General features: G+C 28.7%; 1 protein-coding gene across 2 annotated transcripts in view; it reads right to left on the minus strand.

Moving 5' to 3' along the window:
- Window positions 1–2,604: 2,604 nt before the first annotated feature.
- Window positions 2,605–16,870, minus strand: part of Zc2hc1a (zinc finger C2HC-type containing 1A) — a 41,899-nt gene continuing 27,633 nt past the window's right edge. Inside the window, exons 8-10 of one of the 2 annotated variants that reach the window (XM_040293921.2) lie at window positions 11,775–11,891; window positions 8,813–8,920; window positions 2,605–5,181 (exon numbers count right to left, since the gene is read on the minus strand). In XM_040293921.2, the coding sequence (XP_040149855.1) occupies window positions 5,016–5,181; window positions 8,813–8,920; window positions 11,775–11,891 (391 nt within the window). In that variant the 3' untranslated portion in view covers window positions 2,605–5,015. The remainder of the gene's footprint in view (window positions 5,182–8,812; window positions 8,921–11,774; window positions 11,892–16,870) is intronic. The other variant, XM_005338041.5, reaches the window with a different exon arrangement.

A 16,870-nucleotide genomic window follows, 5' to 3' on the forward strand; every position in this document is an offset into this window, starting at 1 on the left:
CTATTCAGCCTCTCATAATGTAAGTGAATTAATAAATCCCATGAATGAGGAGAGTATATGTATGTATATGTATATATAAAAGGATATACATAAATATATAGATATATAAGGATATATATGAGGATATTCATATCCATATCAATATCTATATAGATATAATTATATAATATATCCACATCTATATAAAGATATATTTTACATATAAAATTAGCTGAACTAAGTTCCTAGGATATCAATATATAAAGATATAGAAGTGGATATACTATATTTGTTCAGTTGTCTCCAAGTCACACAGCTACTCTATCATTACAAAAAAGGATGCAAAACTAAACCCTTGCAGTAAGATTCAATATAGAAAATTCATCAAACTAACGATTGTCACAAAATGCTAGTCACAAACATAATACTCATTAAATTTAGAAAACTGAAAAGTATAAATAAAATATAACTTATCAAATATTCTTTGCATAGAAACAAGCACAATATATTGAATAGATTCAAGTCTTTAATCTATGGTAGTTTTTATGTAATTTGTACATATGCACTATTTAAAAATATTAAGTATCACCTTGTTATAGTCTTAAAATTATTTGGAAGTGCTTTAAGATGACTAATTTACTAAATTTTCTTTAACTACTAACCACATTTTGCATAAATTTTTCTATTCTTCAGATTATTTCCCTAAGAAAATTAGAAGTAAAATTACTAGTTTATAACATAGAGTCTTTTAAATCTAGTCAACTTTTAAAAAAGTATTATCAATTTATAGTTATGCTATCAGTGGATAATACCCCATAGTAGTTTTTAGTTTTATAATTTAAGACTGCTCATTTGATGAGTGAAAAATCAGCATTCCATTGTTGACTATACTCAACAGTACTATGCACTCCTGGGTACTCTTACCCCAGCCATATTGCTGTGAATTCAAAATAGGCATAGAAATAATTGTTTGTACAAGGAGAAAGAAGGAAATGAGAGGACTAAGTTATGTGAGAAGAAAGCAATCTTTCAGAGAGAATTATCAGTAACTTTCACTCAATGCGGCTTTTCCTGCATTCTCAGAAGGAGTTCATATTTTTCAGATCGAAGGGTCCCTACCACACACATCATGTTCATAGTCACTTGCCTTTTCCTTACTCAAAGGTAATGCAATTTTGCCTCATGTTGTATCAGGTTTCCTCCTAAGCATTCAAATAAAAGAAGGAAATAGGAAATAGCCAGCTGTATTAGCTTGTGGTGGTAAGAAGCTCCTTCTTCTGTAATACTTTGTTGGAACCTTCATGATAAAAGTTCCATGTAAAATTTTTTTTTCTTTTTGTCCTAAATTGTAATTTATGGGTTTACACATCAGCCTCTCCAATAATTTAAAGGCAGGGACTTAATCATATCTTATTTATTCTCTTGATCTCTAGGACTTTATAGAAGGATGAATACATAAAGCCTTTTCTAAAAGTTGTAAGTATAAAGCTCTAGCTTTGTGCACCTTAAATCAGTTAGTATAACCACTTATATATTGATCAAATACATGCTACTCTCATGTTAGACAATGTTAAGTTAGCCTAGATTACTGGAGGTGGGACAGGAAGAGGTCTCTCTCTATATATATATCCCCTACTAATTTGGTAGACAACTATCATGAAACATCAAAGATATATTTCAAATATTTGGTAATTTTCCTGAGTGATAACTTTGAGATGCTTAATTGGGCTAATAAAATATTTGGAAGTATAAACATTTAACATTTCTATTAGTTATTATCATCTATGCCCAAAATGAGCTGAACTAAGTTTCTAGGATATCAATATATAAATTGCTAAAAAAACTTCTCTTATGAATCTCTGTCATTTTATGTTGTCAAAAAAATCATAACTATACTGCTGAAAGGTCTTTAAAGTAATTGGAGGTTAGTGATATTAAATTATCCCAAAGCACCCTCTAGTGGCAAAAAAAGCAATTCATATATAAGCTAAGCAAAATTGTATATTTTAGTAGGCATTCTGAATACTACTTAAATTTTTCTAAATAAAAATGAATGTGGTTATCACAAACTTTGTTTTAATAATTCTTCACTGCTATATGCAACAATATAGTCAATTGGAAAAAACCCAGCCTACTTTAGTACTAAAATTTTGCCCACCATATAAAATATCATATAAAATATTTGCATTTATATTCAATGCAAATAAATTTCCAAAAGGTCTTCTGATTGCATCTATGCATTTCTCATACTATATTTTTACTCTCTAAGCTTCTACTCCTAAAGTATTCGCTTCTAGTCAAAGAAAAACTGAATACTAAGTAAATCAATCAATTCTAATCACATTTTCACAAGAAATAACTTTATAAAATATGGCCTGAATCCTTATTCACCACAAATAGATTTTTGCCATTGATGTTTAGTATTTAAATAGGAGTATCATATTTCCTACTAACTTTGATAACATTGTTTTCAATTTCTAAATTTTACAGGATATAAAAAATTATTCTATCCCTTAAAAAGTTTATAACCAAAACATTTAAAATACTTGAAGCCATAAAAACCTTTAATTCTATAAAAAGTAATTTAAAAGAAACTGATGACATTTAAAAAAAATGAAGAGGCACTTCTTCATTTAAACAAATTATTTTTTATTCCAAATATTTTATTTATATATCAGTGTGTTTCTATCTATCTATCCATACATGCATCTATCTATCTATCTATCTATCTATCTATTGATCTATCTATCTATGTTTGGCTAAAAGATAAGACATCAATAAATAACAACCAGCATTTTTATGCTTTGTGTTTTTATTGAATTGGTTCAAAATGAAGATATTTATAATAAAAAACAATGAACAAGAGATAACAGTAGTCACAGTAATCTTACTTTTTGAAGCTAATAACTTTCAGAATAATATAGAAGCAATTTTTATATTTTAAATTTAAGTTTACAATCATTTATCATTCTACCACATTGGCAAACACTTGTGCAAATAAATAAAAATAAATGATGCATAGGAAGATTGCTTAAAAACTATTGTACAACAAATTAATGTGAGAGTAAAATATGCAAGTAATATAAAATGCACTTAAATACATTTTCACAACATTTCTTAAGTCATAAGTTTATTTTACCTACTTCCTGTTTATAATAATTTTAGTACTGCAAAATTCAGTGAGAAATATGTGCCAATTTATTTAAACTCATTTATTTACTCCTCTGTGAGCAGAAAAAAAAAGATTAGGTTGTCTCAAAAATATACTTGAAAGAAAATAGTGTTCATTCCTAGATAAATAAGAATTGAAAGTTCTTCATATGATTTATAACAATTAGGACAGAAGTCATTGAAATGGAAAACTAATATGTACACTAGTCTTCTAAATTGATTATAACTTACTTGAGCAAGATTTTTTTAAATCAACATGGCTGAATAAAATAACTGAAATAAAATATCAGGAAAAGAAACTATAATGTATGTAAAATGACAATTCTTGTTACCTCTAAGGTCATACCCCTGCCCCAACTAAAACAAAACAAAAACTAAATAAATTTCAGGGAAATAAAATTTTAAAATATTTCTACATTGATCTTTATAGTTGATATGAATAATAAAAGCTAGAAAATACATAAAATATAAAAGATTTGCTTGTACCATTACAATAAAAGAAAGTTCACTTGGGTTTTAACTGGAATTACTATAGAATTACTAAATATAATTGCACAAGCCATCAAAGAAAGCTATTGCTAAATATTGTGTAACAGTGAGAGTGACAGTGATCAAAAGTTCTATGCTAGTCAAGTTAAAGAGAAAATACAGATTTTGTGTATGTTTAATTACATAATAAATCAACTATGCATCAAAACAATACATTTGCAGTGGTTTTTTTCATTGTGATATGAATGGTATCTCAACATTAAACAGTAAAGAAGAAAATATGAATAGAAAAAATTGGAGATACTCAACCTACTCATAACTACCTCTAAGTGTACTATACGAAACTGAAATCCAAATACTTTTTATCTGCATGCTCAACACTAATGAATAATTACACAATTATTATTTATTAGATAAGGTGGTTTACTTTAAAATCCATTACTTTCTTAAGAATTCAGAAACACAGAAATAAAATGAGTAAACATGTAAGATTTCAGAAAGAATGTTGGGTATCTTACATTAAAGAGTTACACTTTCAAATACTGCAAAAATATAGCAGTAAATTAAAACTCTTCTTCAGACAAACTATGAAAAATAAAATAAGTGAAATTTGGAACACTATTGGAAGTAGAAAGAATATGTGTTGAACTAATTCAGAAGTACAAAAATAACATTCAGTTATAAATAGAATAAAATGCATTTGTATTTTTAGTTTTGTGTTTCTGAAAAGGAAATTGCATAATTACATTTTCACAGAATGTGTAATCATATTTAAATTATATAATTAATTAATAAGTCACAAGTTAAGAGTGAAAATAGATCTTAGGTTTTTTTCTTTCTCTTATTTTTTAGGATTATTAGTTGTTGGAGAATTCAATACCAAAATGACCCACATCAACTAATAATAATGAAAAGTTTCTTCAATTACAAAATTCCAGTGTCCATCCTACTATGATATTATCTGCAGATAGCACCAATAATGTTTATTCTGATTTTTTGCTTGAAGTTGTGATTATTCTAAAGTTTGAAGGGTCAACCACCAGAGAAGGAGCATTTGTGAAGGTACACTGAATGTGCATTAACAACAACCGAAGGGTGACACCTAAGTTAATGATTCCATTGAAGTAATTTTCTGAGAGGTTAATGAGTATTTCCTTGAATGGCACAGCTTGGGGTATCAGGTATTTATTATATACAGTATATATACAAATATATACAAACACACATTATACAGCAAAAGAATTATGCTCCAAAACTTACTGGAAAAGGTATTTTGAATAGTTTTTGCACAAAATAACTAGAGGATATACTCTAGCTGTTCAAGCAGCAATGATCATAAAACTGTCAACCTGGCTCTCTTTCTTTTGGGATTCTGTTCATAGAATCATTCTTCGAATGCCACATTCACAGCAGAACTTTGCCCATTCTACAGGATACTTTGTCCCACACTCATGACAGAATTTTGGTAAGTGTCCAGATGAATTTCCTTCAATGCCTTTAATGTTTCCACCATTAAATGAAGATGCATAGTCTATATCTGGCCTGAAGCAGTAGAGAAAGAAAAAATAAATAAAAATAAAGGTTTACATCATTCAATAGTTATAACTTAGAACCTTTGAAAAATAGATCTAACTAAAAGTTTGCTTAATTTCGTTTTTAATATTCTTATAAAGTAAAAAAAGGATCTCTGCTGGTATATGTTTTAATTCCAAATGTTTGCTTTAACATTACAATTGTCACTGTTAGGAGAACTGATCATGACCAAATGGAGCCATACTTTCCATCTGTTCAATATGTAGCCATTGACCACAAAATGGGAAAAGGAAGATTTACAATGTCCTTTCTGCAAAACCATTTTTATAAGGAGAAAAACAGCAACCCAGACCTGAGGATGATATTAGATTCTAGGTCTCTCTATTTGGTCACTTATATTTTATTATTTATTTTGATTCTATTATTCAATTACATTAGATTATTATGATGCAATAAATCTTTAACAAATTTGTATACATGTACTAGCAGGGTAGGCTTTATTAACAAGACATAGTAATGAAGGCAAAATAGGTCCTAGGTTCAATCTATAAACCATATAACACATAAACACATACACACACAAAAAAAACCAACAACAGCAACAACAAAACAGTCATAAATTCACTAAAGGCCTAAATATGGAAAGGAAAGTTATTAAAATTTTAGAACAAGACACAAGGAGGTCTCATTATCATCTAAGTTAGGAAAGGATTTCTTGAATAATTTAGCAGAACTATACCCCAACAAAAATTTAGAGCAAAGTGCCTGAATTTAAAGGGTTTCATCACCGAAAAAAAGAGAAGAAAAAATTCAGATTCTATTGATCAAATGTTAGTTAATTGGAAAAACATTTGTTTTCTATATGGGCATCTTTACTTTCCTTCCTGACAGGTGTTTTTCTAAGAAAGGGGATTCTTAAATCACTGATTATAAGAATGACACTATAGAAAAATAATTTTTTTATACAGAATTACTGAAGAACTGTAGCATACTCCCCCTAATTTGGGTACTTTCTTTCATACAAACAGGTTAGGTTGATTAAAAAAAAAAATTACTGTAGTTTCAAGAAAAGCCACTATGGATCTAAAAATCAAAGAGAGAAAAATGAACACAATGTGAGCATTCTATGTGGTTGAATAATTCTTAGTCTTTCTTGATTATAGCCCCACTGGAAAAGGGTTATAGAATTATAGTCTTCTACACTAAAAACATATTCTCTTAAGAGAGTAAATTAATAGCATCAGCATAATTCCCTTAAACTGCAAAGAAAATACTAATGAATTCAAAGATGAAACACCAAACAAAGGAAAGTACCAAGGCAAAATAAAGCAGCCTTATTTTCAGTGAAATATATAAGAAATACTTCAAAATATAAAAGATCTTTTAAATACTATGATACATACATTTGAGGAAATGTTCATATATTAATACATATTTAACACAATATCAAAACTTCACCTTAAGTAGATACTGCCAAATTTCTCTACATACTGATCAGAAAATGTAAACTCCCACTTGTAGCATGAGGTTTCTCACTTTATGAGGTTTTATTAACAGTTTGTACTCTTAAAAGATTTTCATTTTTGCTAACCTGACAAGAGTGAAATGGTAGCCTACTATTGATTTAATATACATTTTTCTGACCTCTTTTGAAATTGAACATCTTTTTATATATTTCTTTGGCATTTGTATTTTTTTTTTCACTGTGAATTTCCTAGGTTCCCTGTCCTATCTCCATCAAAACCAGGTGTATTATTTATATGGGTTCACTATTTTATTTGTAGAAATTCCTAATATGTCCTGGGTTATAATTTGTTTACTTATGTATATGCTAAGTATCCTCTTCCAATCCATCATGCTATTTCACTTTATCCAGGAAGTCTTACAGCACTTTTTTTTTCCATTTCAGTATGATCAAACGTATCATCTCTTGCTGTACAATTAGTATTTGCTAAATTATTCAAGAAATCCTTTCCTAACTCAAATGATAATGATACTTCCTTGAGTCTTATTCTAAAATCCAAATAGCTTTCCTTTCCGTATTTAGGACTTTAATGCATTTATAAATTATTTGTGTGTGTGTGTGTGTGTGCGCGCGCATGTGCGCTGTTAAGGATTGAATCCAGGACCCTGCACATATTAGGCAAGTGCTGTACAAACCCAGCTCTGCAACTAATTTTTTTAAATACCTGAGATGATTTAGGTGTAAAAATTTTTTCCACATATACATGTCTATTATTCCCAGGATGCCCACTTCTGAAATCTGCTTTGCTACCTCTAAAATATGAATGATTTCTAGTCATTTGTGGAAATGTTTTTTTTTCTAACCACTCCACCCAGATTTTTTTTCTATTTGTCTTTCATTGAATTGATATCAAACTAACTATCTTAGTTACTATATCACTCACACTCATGCCTTATTATTTTTAACTTGTCTTGGCCAATTTTAGGATTTTGTTCTTCATATATATTGTGAAAACAATTTGTCAAGACTCATGAATTTTGTTTGCAAATTGCACTGAAGGTGGGGGGGGAGTACAGACAGCTTTATATGACAGATTTATGATATTAAACTTTCTATTTTATGAAAAATACATATTTATTTAGATTTTTAAGTTGTCTTTGAAATTTCTAAGTTTTTTTCAACCAAAATTAAAGTTCTTGCTTGGCTTTTAAACTGATTCCTATATATGTTAAATTTGAGTGTGTTTTTGTAGGGATCTTTCTAAACTGCATTTTCTGTTGCTGAGAAACAGACTGAAATCTACACAGATTAAAACAACATATTGAAATCACATTTCAGACTCCCAAGAAACATGCTCATTTCTTTGATATTTAGTATACATCAAAAACTTTAGAGAGACAATAAGTACTTATTAAAGAATCTAGCTGGAAAGACAGCAGTTCATCAATTCCTCTATGATTTTCATCTCTTAATTATGCATAAGATTTACTTTTAAAGCTTTTAATATGGCAAATGAGGATGCCCACTCTCCAAACCAAAGATATCAAAATCTCTGGGAGAGTGCTGGACATATTCAGTTTTAGAAGATTTTTTTTTTTTTAATATTGGATCTCACCATGGATTTATGTGCTTTGCCTTAAAGCTTTCCAGAAGAAGTTGGACTATCTATCTACTTACCTACCTACCTACCTATATACAATTGAGATGAGTTAATTATATGGTTAAAAAACAGTAAATGCCAAAGTTAAGTACATATTATGAGAAATTAGAAAGAGCAGTACATGGATAATCACCTAAGAGGTCAGTTTTAAATATTAAAATGTGCTGAAAATGATAATAGCAGTGGTCCACAGGTCTATTATTCTACTTCATGAGGTTAAAAAAAAAAACCCATGTTGTAGTTAAAATTGAAATACAAAAACCCAAATAAATCCAATAGAACTGAAAAAATTATCTCTGAGCATTAAAACAATAATTGAATCTACAAAGTCTACAAAAATGATGTTATTCCCAACCATTTATTTTGTGTATAACTTGAAAACTATAGTAAATCTTATAACAAAGAAAAAATCAGATTATCTATAAATATCCAGTTATCTATTTTTTACATGTTACTTTGAAAATTACAAACACTCAATTTTTATTTTGGTTTTAGGATGGGAAAGCTAAACATACCTGGCTATGGAGCTATCAGTATATGTTTTTCTTTTGTTTGTAAGTATACCTGAGGCAGAATTTCTTGCCAAACTAGGTGGTGTGGTATTTCGAGATTTGATGTTAGCTCTAGAAGAGACAGAAATGATATGATGAAAAAGTACTGAATATAGACATTTATTTTAAAAATTATCTATCTACATCATTAGAAAGATAATTAGATGCTACAGAAAAGCTCAAAAGATAAAAGTTCACGTAATTATTTTAAATCTGAAAACAAGATATAGTTAATATTAAGGATAAACCAAAGCATTTTCATTCAATAACACTGACCAGATAATAAAAGTCAATTAAAATATTTACATGCTTTACATGAAATTTAAAATTTGAAAGGTTTCTGAAAGTATAAAGTTCATGCCTCAAAACATATATGTATTCCTGTTAAATAACTAGGCATACTGTTAAATAATGCATTAAACAAGCAATTTATTATCATCCTAAGCATGAGATATGACTTAAAAGTATAAGAACTATTAGCTAATCACTTTACAGGATAATACTCAACTTATAAAAGGTCTTCAAAGGAACAACTAAAATAAATAGGTTAACATAATTTTCCCTTTAGAAATTTAACCATAAGAACTACACAGCTTGGACTATCTACTACCAGGGAGACTTGGATGAATCATCACTGAATTCCCATTTTGAAACCTCAGAAATCAAAGAAAGACTATAAAGTTGAATGATGATATAACATTACAAGACTTTCAGATAAAACTAGATTCAAAACCTGCTACTGACCAGCTTTGAGATATGATCAACCTCTTTTGAGTTCATTCACTGATAAAATGATCATTTATAGGAAAGTTATAAGACCTAAATATATATAAACATTTAGCATTTGTGATGATGATAATACTATTACTACCATTACTAATACTAATGTTAATACTATTGTCACTGATACAAGCTAATACTTATATAATAATGCTTACTACATACCAAACACATTTTTGGTTGTTTTTGCATACATATGCTTATTTAATCCTAATAATCCTATGAAACATATAAGGATTAATTTTATAGATGAGTTAAATAAGACAAAAAACCCTTGAGTAACTTACCCAAGGTGAACAGTTAATATGCTATAAAGCCAGGATTCAATATTCAATAAAGCATTAGTTCCTTTACCTTCTTTAAAGATATAGTCAAATTTTTTCATTTCACATATAACCAATGTTACATTATAAGAACAAGCAGAATATTTTTTAAAATCCCTTTAGATTAGAAATTATTAAGCTTTGACTGAAATTGTCCCTATTCTACTTGCATAATAAAGTTGAGAGAATCTCCTAAAATTTTAAATTAATTTTTTCCAAAATTCACATAGGTAATAACTGACTTTTTTTTTTTCAAACACCCATACATTATGTGTAATTCTATCTTCTACAAAGTGGTTGCTTTGGGTAGTTACTTTTTCAGAGTAAGTAAATAAACACCGTGGTGTGTGAATGGGATGCTCTAAACTTCCTCAAAAAGTCTTTCCAAGTTCATCGATGAGGTTCATTCTACTCTATTTCTACAGTCTATCTAGGGATGTTGTAGAATGACTGTAGTGCCTTTTAAGGAATTTAATCTCTTAAATCATTGCCAAAGAATGGTATTTGACTGGGAAGAATACTTCCTCCCCTTTTTAAAGCTCTAGAACATCTTATTAGAAATCCTATCACCTCTTATAATATGCGTGTGCCAAGATATACCATTGACACAAATACACCCATGAAAGTACATACATTTAAATATACATACATTTAAAATGTTTACATTTAGAGGGAAATACAAGATTATCAACATTAATAGCTGTAACATTAAATAACCTAACATTTGTTTTTAATAATGTACTCTAAGAGGTAGGTTCTGAATATTAATGTTTTTCTTCTAGATCACAATCTGAAGACTATTACCCAAAATCTATTATCTAGAATTTGCTTGCTCAAACATAATAAAAGTAAGTTTCATTGTAGAATTATACTTTAATCCATCTTACTGATAGGCAGGTTTTTGTCTTTGTTTTTTAGATATGATTCAGAGGGTATAGATAGTAACAGTAGCACAAAGACAAATGGCTTAGGACAAAGTCTTCCTTCTAGGCTCTATGACTAACTACTTAAAAATAACCCATGACTGATACTAGTATGATAAAGATTCCTCCCATCTTTATTCAACTGTATATCTAGTTAAATTTATTATTATACATCATACATATATAATAAGCAGAATGTGTAATACATATTGGTTTAAAATAAACTATTTAGTAACATATTTTGTAATTTTAATAAGTAAATTAATGTACTGGGCTCTAACTTCATCATTTCCAATGAGACTTGGTACTGAAGTCTAAAAGTCTAAATTAGTAAACCCTGTAGAATCTTGCTGTAGAGTTTCAAAAATAACTGTTTTTGCCACACTCTCTCTTATGTCAGAACACAAAGGAGTGAATCTGGCAGTGTAATATCATTTCCCTGTTTTATATGTAATTTACAACCATCTAATAACAAAAACAGTAAGAATCCTTTGATTATTTTCTAAGACCTTCACCCTACCCCCGGCTAACATCATTCTGCGTCTGATTAACAGATAATTTAGTAATATTACATGACATAATTTTCTCCTTTATTTTTCTTTTCAAAAGTATTATTTACTGCTAATACACTCTATAAAAACAACTGTTGAAGGTGACTTCTACTAAACCCTTTAAAAATAAATATTTAATGGAGTAAAATACATGCCTTAAAAACAGTGTTAGTTAGAATAGAAATATTGAACAACAATGAAGTGTTTAAGTCCTAGAAGATTATTTAGCACTTTTTGGCTTAAAATGATTAAGATTTCTTTTTAAGAAGGTAAGCGTTACAGTAATCTACTATATAAAGCCTTTTAAAAATCTGGAAAATACTAACCAAACTGAGTTACAAATACTTACTTGTAAATGGGTAATAACTCATGTCTTTTGATGGCACTGTCTGATTTTGTATCACTGTCATACAACCTTTGCACATGTCTTCCAGTTCGAAGTGGAGGGCCTAACTTGTCCATCTTACTATTAAAATATATAAAGGTGTACCCATAAGGAGATTGCTACTGTTTTGTTTCTTTATATAAAGAATTTCTTTCTTTTTTTTTTTTTTTAGAAAAAGACATTCTGATTCATCAGAAATCCACTACCATCCCTTAATTATCTGACTTCTAGAGTATAACAACTAATGTTAAAAAGAATTCTCAAGAGAGTTCACACAATATCCATGATTAGATCCCCAAATTCTGACTATCCAGTTCACCCTGACAGTTTTGATGCACGTAAGAACAACTGCCACATTCACATGTAACAGGGAAATGGAATCAATCAGGAAAGACAACAAATATTTCAATGAAAATTTTTAAAACTAGAAGTGAACTACGCTATTATTCACAAATTATTTAACCTTTTCTCTTTTCTTCTCTATTATTTTATTCTATGATTTCCCTGCATTTTATGATTCTAAATATAAGAATTAAATAGTTTTGTATCTGACTTTCTGATAATGGAATGAGTTTATTTCTGAACTTTATGTAGGAAACAGTAAAGTATTAACTATATGAAAAAAACATAGATGCACAATTTAAAAAATCATACATAATATGTTAAATAAGCATGCCATGTAAAACTATTTTTTTTTCTGCCAAAGGTATACAGGATCTCCATCTAGAGGATAAAATACAAACTGCAGGTTTATAGGTTATTTCCCTGCTTTAAATCAATCAAATAAATGAATCACATATACCATCACCAACAAATAAAATTAGGAAATTTTTAAAACTACCTTAAATGACTACTGAATAACACTGCTTAACTTCAAATTACATTCTATTTAAGAGATGTTTGTTCATTCATTTTTTTCCCATTCAATAAACCCTGAGCACTGACTATGTGTCAGATGTCAGACACTGTGCTAATTTCTGGGGCATAGTACTAAATAGAAACTATTAATGTCCAAAAAGAATCTATTCATTTTTCTAGATTATAAAGGTCTCTGAGGAAGAACACATAATATTCATTTTTATGTTTTCAGTAGCCTAAACATAGCAAATGTTTCTTTATAAAAGTTGGTATTAATATTCTACAGGTGGTGGTATTTAAATTTGGAATTAAAATTTAAAAATTGCCTTCTTTAAATATATACTAAACATAACTTATAAAATGTGTGATATTAAAATTTGGTTTCTTAATGAAAAAGATTATTAGTATTCGAATTAATTAGCTTTTTCTTTGAATTGTTAAACAATTATTAAAAAAATATTATTGTTCCAAATGTGGTTAGGTTTATCTTTAAAAGGGTACCAGTGGTTTATGAATAAGGTATAAAAAAATCTTTCTCAGGATAACAGATACTAAAATTAAAATTTGGAAAATTTTAGCCAAGCAAAAACAAGTTCTTGGGTTTTATCCTGAACACCAAAAAAAAAAAAAAAAAAATCAGATTTTCTAATATGGTGAGGAGAGTAAATCAACAAAATTCAATTTAAGAGAGGATATGTATAGACTCTAATAAAAATCTAAGGGTAATTATAAATATTTTCAGATTTTAAAAACCTAACTGAAAGGCAGGTTCCACTGATGATTTCTCCTACATACTTCTGTTATAAAATTCAACTTAGTGTATGTGAGTGTATATCACACATACACACATAAGCACACACACCTCAAATATTTCCTAGGTTCAATGTTAGTAATGTTATTTTTATATTAAAATGACTTAAACTTATGTTCTGCTATAATCTGCTATGGCTAGGTTATGTATCAAAGCCAAAATTTAGACACCTCAACAGTGATCAAAATTTTATACAATATTATTGCAGGCTTTCACAATATGCATATCCTCATGAACTTTTTTTCTTCTTTTTTCTAAGTATTGGAAATTGAAACTAATGCCTTCACTGAGCTATATCCCCAACACTTTTCTTTCTTCTTTTTTTTATGTTTATTTTTTAGTTGTAGTTGAACACAATACCTTTATTTTATTTATTTATTTTTATGTGGTACTGAGGATGGAACCCAGACCCTTGCACGTGCTAGGCAAGTGTTCTACTGCTGAGCCACAAACTCAGTCCCTATCCCCAACCCTTTTCTTAATTTTATTTTTGAGATAGAATCTTGCTAAGTTGGTCAGTCTGATATCAAACTTGTGATCCTCTGCTCTCAGCCTCCTGAGTAACTGGATTACAGGTATGTTACTTCATCCAACTCAATGGACATTTTAAGAAATATCTGACAATGCCATTAATCCATTTCTAATTTACTAAGAAAGGTCCCTATTTACTACTAAATCAATTAGGAAATAAATCACTCACTCTGATTTACCAAGTCTTTTCTAAGACTATACTAAGCATAGTAAATTGAGATGTAATAAAAAGAAAATTTCTGAATTCATATTTTACCAAGTAGCATTTAATATCTTTGTGGATTTCTATATTTATGATGCTTTGAGGTAGTCAAAGTTTTGAAATGTGTCAAATATCTACTTTTAATCTTAAATCCATCAAGCCTTAACAGACAAATCAGTACTCTGTTTCCATTGCAGAGTTATACAATAGCCTCATTTTTATCCACATAACAAACCAAGTTCTGCAATCTAGATCAGCAAGATAGAAAAGTTTATAAAAATCTAAATATTGTTCCACAATTCAATTCACACACATTGGAAAAATTAGCTTATGAAAAAAACATGCTTCCATTCATACAAAAACTATATTTGTTTCTTACAATTTAACATAAGAAAGTATGAGCAAATTCAACTTTTTTGTTAAAATATTTCTTATACGTATTTATAGTTTAATCTCATCTATTAATCTCCAAAGTAATCTTACATTTTTTAGTCTTACATTTTTCATAGTAACTGAACAGAAGTAAATCTCTTAAAGCTGATATTTCAGCTACTGGAAATTATTAGTAGAGATATACATTTAAACTGATATTTAAAAGAAACATAGTTCTCAATGCAAAACTGTACAACACTCAAATGTGTAAAGTTCAAATGTGGCTGTGGCAATATTTAAAACTTTAGTGCTTCCTTACACTTCTAAAATTTCCTAGGATTAAAGATAATTATCTTTTAAAATATGGAAAAATTTTTACATTGGAATGTTTTGCTTCTTAAAAAGTCTGTTGAAGTTGACCCATAGGATGTCTAGAATTTAATCACCAAACATGAGAATTTTTTCAAGTGCAAAGCTTAATTTTTCTGTTTCATCACTCTAAGACATGCTAACTATTATAGATCTCTAATTACCTAATTAAAATGAACCATACTAAAGAGTACATACACCAGACTTCAAGCAACTGCAAGCCATTGAAGTGATGTCATTTACTAATATGAATAGATACTCAATTTCTTGAATGTTATAGTTAACCAGACATATTAATTTCATCTTCACTCAAACTTCAATCAACTGATTAAATGGAAAAAAATGGTTGCCATAAAAATTTCAAGTAGTTCTTCCACTTCCACTAGGACCATAATGCTATGATGTATAAACAGGTGTACAGATGAGTGATTTAATTTATTAATTCATTTTCTAAACTTTTCACTAAAAGTATAATATATACCTACATGGCAAGCATGCTGCTAGCCTTTGTATGTATATCTTTCATGTGTCACAAGGTGGTCTCTGTCATTATGGAGCTTAAATTCTAGCAAGGGAAACAAATCATTCACCTCAATAGTTTTACAATAGGCATGGTATCTTCCACTAAACTGTTGTGAATGATTCTAACTTAATGTAATCATATAGAAATATTCTGGTTAATGTAGTGCATATATTGTCCAGAAACAGATACCCTTGCTCTCTTTCCAGTACTGGGAAACCCTCTTTTTAAAACATAAAACGGACAATGAGAATTTGAACAGATATGATTCACAGTTTAATGAGATATAAGACAACAACATTTTTAATCTTTATGGCATTATAAGAACAACACAAGTATTGTGTTCAAAATCTCTGCTTTATAGTAAAAACATTTTCCTTTAGGAAAATATTGGTCATGTATTCTAAGAAACGTCCTTAAGATCTAAGTAGACTCAGAATGTTGTCAAAGTTAAATGATATATTCGAAGACATCTACCTAATTAGTGGCATAGTAGAAAGCAAAAGCCTAGTTTTCTAAGATCAGCACTCCTTTTTTTTAATATTACCTAGCTTTACATGTCCTACTTAAGATCAGTGGTTAAGTATAAGTTAATATTGTCAAGTGATCAAATTACCAGTATGAAGTACTAGAAAATATTGCCTCTTAAAATTCATAACCACTATAAATGAAACCATAAGCAACATTACAAACATATATAACCTAACATAAAAGACAATTCTTTTTTGATATAATAAAAAGGCTTTGCAAAATTCATTGTGAATGTATACTTCATTTAACCAACCAACGAGTCAACTCAGTAGAGAAGGGAAAAAAATTTTTTTTAACCAATGGAAAATGAGATTCTTTTATTTTTCAGCTGTTAATCTGTTATTATTTTATTTTTCAACTATTCCTTCTACTATTACTGTGTATCTTTTTAAAAAGATAGTGTGCTTCTTCTCTTTGGAGGTATAACAAATAGTAAGAAAAATATTCAATTCATCAGCTCTAACAAGTTGAATTTTTTCTTTTCCTACAATAATAACTATATTAAACTCTTTTAGGTCTTATATTTTGCATATGGTATGAATTGGGAAATAACAGGTAGTTAATCTCACTTGATAAAAACCCTTATATATATTTCCTACAAGAAAATCAAAATGAATGTGAGCCACAGATAACTTATATTTGAAAATAATATGGCTATATTTTATATAAAAATAGGGCTATATTATTAGCCTAATTTTCTGATTTATTAAAATGAAAGGGAAAGTAAATTTATAACAGGTGACTTGATATTAAAATCTCTGGCATTACCAACAAATTTTCCATATTAAAATGGATTATTAAAAGTTGATTTAAGCTACTTCATTAATCCTTTTAAGTCCCAAATATTCAATTCTGTCAATGTAACA

The sequence above is a fragment of the Ictidomys tridecemlineatus genome, chromosome 7 (assembly GCF_052094955.1).
Source record: "Ictidomys tridecemlineatus isolate mIctTri1 chromosome 7, mIctTri1.hap1, whole genome shotgun sequence".
Lineage (NCBI taxonomy): Eukaryota > Metazoa > Chordata > Mammalia > Rodentia > Sciuridae > Ictidomys > Ictidomys tridecemlineatus.